This window comes from Electrophorus electricus, chromosome 4 (assembly GCF_013358815.1).
Source record: "Electrophorus electricus isolate fEleEle1 chromosome 4, fEleEle1.pri, whole genome shotgun sequence".
NCBI classification, from domain to species: domain Eukaryota; kingdom Metazoa; phylum Chordata; class Actinopteri; order Gymnotiformes; family Gymnotidae; genus Electrophorus; species Electrophorus electricus.
In genome coordinates this window covers 19,555,349-19,560,179 of record NC_049538.1, presented here as the reverse complement: position 1 = coordinate 19,560,179, position 4,831 = coordinate 19,555,349, and the positions used below count along the sequence as shown (strand labels likewise).

The window sequence follows — 4,831 nt, the reverse complement described above, 5'->3', positions numbered from 1 at the left end:
TAGAATGTTGTATAGTCTCCTCATGGGGCCATTGAAGTTTTAGGTTGTTGCCCAAAGATTTACTGCAGATATCTCTCATGTGGCAGAGAGTTTTTACTGGAATCAGGTTGTATGGCTTGGCCTACTATTATTATATCATGGGAGGTGAATGTGGATCAAATGTATGTTTATAATCTTTATAATTTTTCTTTATAGGCACTTTACAATTGAGTACAGTTTCACAATACAAAACTCCAGTTTTTTTTCATTACTGTAAATAATGATGAATTAAAAGGTGAAAATAAATTCTTATTGACCACTAGAAATGGGCAGACAGAGTTTTAATATGACATCTTTAGTTTCTGTATAAGCAAAAACGCTGACAATACAGCTGTGATGCCCAGTGATTCAGTACATAAAACAATATTCTGTCAAACGCTATGTCAAATGTTAATAGGTCATAAATATATTGACTAGGTCTTGAAGTTGGTGAGCAGTAACCTCATCCACTCTGATGCATTCTGCAGGACATGTGCAAAATGGCCACTGAAGCCATTTCCTCCGGACAGACCAGTGTGCAAGCAGAGCTGCGGCGAACTGCCAACACTCGTGAGTATTCGAATGCAGTTTTGATAAGAAATGCAGTAAATGAAACTAGTGAAATATCTTAGACTGCAGATGACTGGCTCTGCTAATAGTAATGCCCCAATCTGGATTACTTGAGATTACTTGGTTTAGGCTTTATGGATGAATCTCTTAGAATATTGATTGCACAATCAAACTTGTCTTGCATTTGTTTGTTCTTAACAGATTCCAGCATGGCTGTTATTTTATCCATGATTTTGATTCCACCCGACCCACTCCCAATATAGACTGAGAATACTGATAACAGTTAAAAAAAAAAAAAAAAACTTGTTTAGACATTTAAAAATGCAGTGGAAAGAAAACCATACCAGTCGGCTGTTTCTAAAATTATATGACAGTGTATCTCCCGTGTACACTCCCATGTATAATTACTGGTAATCTCTCTCAGGCTCACTAGTTCTGTGTTGATGTATGATTTTTGTTCATTTTTATTTGTTCTCATCTGAAAATATTACAATGGAAAAGCCTTACCATTTTAGCAAATTCCTATTACTAACATAACAATTGCTAACATTATAATTCTTTGCGAACACAACAATCCTGGTACATTTTACTGACACATGAAGCACATTTGTTGTAAATGATGCAAATAAATGACACTGAATAAATCTAACATTATGGTTTAGGCTTCTGCTGCAGCTCGGTGTCATTTGAGACCAGTACATTTTAACAAGATCAAAGTCAGTGTTAGTAATAGTCTGCATAATAAATTACAAAGAGTTTTGGTTCTCCCTGTTAAAATGTTCTCTTTCTTACTGATTCCAATGTTCCATTTATATGGAAGGGGACTAAATTAAAATGTATGCTTTATGCAGTCGTTAGTCAATTATAGGACAAGATGAGTTTAAAAAGGGTGGTGGGGTAAGTTTGGGAAGGGAGGAAGGTGGAACTGGTCATATTCAACTGTAAACACGTAAATTTCAATAGCTTTTACTTACACATCCAGGTAAGCTGTGGTCGTGGAGGGTCTGCAGGTGAGGTTACCCTGTTGTAATATGTTCACCCTTCCCTTTAGCCGCGACGCGCATGATCGCCAATGCCTTGAGTCGGGACTCCCCACCGAGCACACCCGTCCGTCGTCCTGACAACCGTCTCTCAGTGACAGTCTCCAACAAAAGTGCCAAAGCAGGTACCTCCTTCATCAGCAGCTCCCTGGGCTGCCGCCGTGCCGGCTGGGTGCTAGCCTGCTGTAAATGTTTGTTTATTTCTCAGCGAGTGTGAGCATCCTAGGCACAGATTACAGCAGCTCCCTGGCAGACATCTGCTTGGTGTCCACACCTCCCTGCTTTTCACACCTTTTTAACATTTTTCACTCTTCAGTGTTTTTCATTCTTTTTTCCTCCTCTCTTTCTCTCCCCATTGCTCGTCTTTCTTTTGCGATAAGTAATCAGTCAGCCTGCAGATGAGGAGAACGGCCTGTCTGTGAAGCGTCGGCGAGTGACTGCAGAGATGGAAGGGAAGTATATTATCAACATGCCAAAGGGGACCACCGCCCGCACCCGACGGATCCTGGCCCAGCAGGCCAAGAAAGGTGCTTGGAGATGTCTTTTAAAGACTGTCATCTTTATTTAAAAAAACAAACAAACAAAAAAAAAAAACATATGCATGCCATGATATACCCTTATGTGTACCCAGTTTAATGTGTAGGATCTTAGGTCCCTGATGCTCAGTCTTCATCCTTGAATCCAAAGCCGGTCCGTATTCTTGTAATGGCTGAACAAGTAGTTCAACTGATTGGACACTGTTTCATCATACCTGACTCCTAGGTAAAGGCAGGGTGGGAAATGTGCAGGAACCAACCCTTGAGGAGCAAGGAATTAGGTCATCAGTGTGGCAGGTATAGGGAAATGCAGAGTGAATATCTGAAGTTGACATGACTGCAATGGATAAAGTTGCTCTGATGCATATCTCTTTGTGTCACAGCCAAGAGTCTGAAGCGTACTTCTGTGTTTGAGAGATTGGGTTCAGAGTCTAAGGCAGACACCCCTGCAGCCAATAAGGTGATTGTTACAGTTTTTCTTTTGTGCATCTCTCTGTTGGTTCTTAAGGCCTTTTGGTATTCACGTCAATGCATGCCTGGGTCAGTTCGTTTCATACTGCACGGTTTCATGTCTCTGTACTTCCTGATGTGTGCGCTTGTTATTTTTCACCTCTGTTTATGTTGATTTCTCCACGTCTTCTCCCCCCTGCCAGCAGGCTACAGGAGTCTTCAGCAGGCTGGGTGCAGTAGACGACGAGGAGGAAGCCGAGGAGGAAGCCGAGGAGGAAGCCGAGGAGAAGATGGACGAAGTCACTGACCATGCCGGCAGGGCTGAAGACAGTGACGGCGAAGGCTCGGTGCTGCAGTACGCCGGCGTCCTCAAACGACCCCTGCTGCTTTCCAAAAATGAGCCTGCCGCCCAAAAAGCAGAACCCCTCACTCTGTTCCGCCTGGGCAAGAAATACAAACTTCCCACGTCGGAGAGCACTCCCCCGGCCCCCTCCTCTACCTCCTCCGGCCAAGAGGGGCCCCCCAAGCGGAGTATAATGCGGAGGCTGGGGAAGGCTCCCTCGGCCAGCAGCCCCGGCCCTAAACCCACCAGCTCGCTAGCGGGTCAGACAGCAGATACGCAGGATAGCCATGTGACCAGCAGCAAAAGCAAGGCACAGGCCAGCTCTACTCTGGCCAGCCCCAAAGTGAGCAGTAGCACAGGTGCAGGCAGGGACTGTCATGGGGCTCAGATGGACGCCAAGACAGTCAGTGTCTTCAAGAGACTGGGCGCCAAGAGGACCTAATGCACCATGCCTCCTAAACACTCACATTCAGGGTTTAGAAAACCACATCCAAGAGTAGGAAGGAGTTATGCCACTTCAGTGTGGGGAGAGGGGCCAAGAGGACACTGAAGACAGTATAGAGAACATATCCTCCCAGTGCACATAGGAATGATAGTATGCACCCATACCTCTCTCCACACCTCTCAAGAAATGCTTCTTTCCCCAGAACACCTAATCACATCCAGCCTTTGGAAATGACTCTTAAATTACAGATTTACAGATCTGTTTTTGTACAGCAGGGCACAAAGCATTCAGACGCCCTAAAAGGGAGTGACCTTTGTCTTCGTTTAACTGAGAGTTAAGTGAAGGCGTTAGTGCACTCGCTCTCAAACACTCCGTGCCTCTGTGGTGACACTCTCGAAGGAAAAGAGAGTTCTCTGTAGTTACCTGTCCACTGACGTCCCTTTCTTGCGTTGTTTGCTCATTAAAAGTAAAAGAATGTTTCAACGGTCATATATACAACATGCAACTAATTCCCCTCGAGGCACCCCCTGACCTCAACCTTTTGCTTTCCTTGAGAAGAAAACTTCGTGTGCATGTTTTACAGCCCATCAATTATGTTTTTTTTCCCCCCTCCTGTAAGTTTCCTGCTGCTGGAATGGTGCCATGTTAAGTGTTACCTAGATGGGATGAGAGCGCAAGGTGTCAACTCCCCCTGCTGGGAGATTGCTCTGCGTTGCCAGGCAACACACATGGCAATGGACCCCAGAGTGTTGTTGTTTTTCCATCCCTTTTTGTGGCCAAAATGCTTAAAATGCAGCTTCAACTACAACTGCTGCTACTCACCACACTTGTACCAGGTGCTTAAAATGGACCCGGACCTGGATCTGGTCACTTTCTCCATTTTTTAAAATATGATTGATTTTAATCTCAAAAGCATTTGAAGTCGAACTTTGTTACAATGTACAGATTTAAGATTTAAGGCAGACGGAAGATGCTGGTTTTATAAAATGAATGGACTGCTTGTTTTTGGATTGGACTGAACATAAAATGGGACAGCAAAAAAAACCTTTCATCACGTTTGTTTTAGTCTCATTCTTACTTTCAACATACTTGTACTTGAAAAGCCAACTATTTTAGCATCTTAAATTTCACAAGGGTACAATAAGATTAAATGAAACATTTATGATTACGTGTGGATAGGTTGTATTAATCAGACATTTGTAGAATATGTTTTTTCTTTCTGCTGCTTGTTACTAAAATTCCACATGGGGAACACGTAGACCAAAATAACTGAATGCAAAGGTTCTGAGCACAACCAGTACCAAATCAATGTAGTCCTTTGTAAGTTTAGCAGTATCTCATCTTGCAAGCAGGTGCAGTGTTCTTAAGTCTTGAATTTCTCCAGAGAAGTAGACTGTTCTTCAAAATATAAGTTTTGATCGGCCAATAA

General features: G+C 43.3%; 1 protein-coding gene across 2 annotated transcripts in view; it reads left to right on the top strand.

Annotated features, from left to right (window-relative positions):
- The window catches only part of c4h19orf47 (chromosome 4 C19orf47 homolog), an 11,643-nt gene extending 7,073 nt beyond the window's left edge, over window positions 1-4,570 (top strand). Inside the window, exons 4-8 of one of the 2 annotated variants that reach the window (XM_027012717.2) lie at window positions 507-588; window positions 1,640-1,753; window positions 2,009-2,155; window positions 2,548-2,624; window positions 2,821-4,570. In XM_027012717.2, coding sequence (XP_026868518.2) covers window positions 507-588; window positions 1,640-1,753; window positions 2,009-2,155; window positions 2,548-2,624; window positions 2,821-3,399 — 999 coding nt within the window. In that variant the 3' untranslated portion in view covers window positions 3,400-4,570. Of the gene's footprint in view, window positions 1-506; window positions 589-1,639; window positions 1,754-2,008; window positions 2,156-2,547; window positions 2,625-2,817 lie in introns of both variants that reach the window. The other variant, XM_027012716.2, reaches the window with a different exon arrangement.
- The last annotated feature ends 261 nt before the right edge of the window (window positions 4,571-4,831 follow it).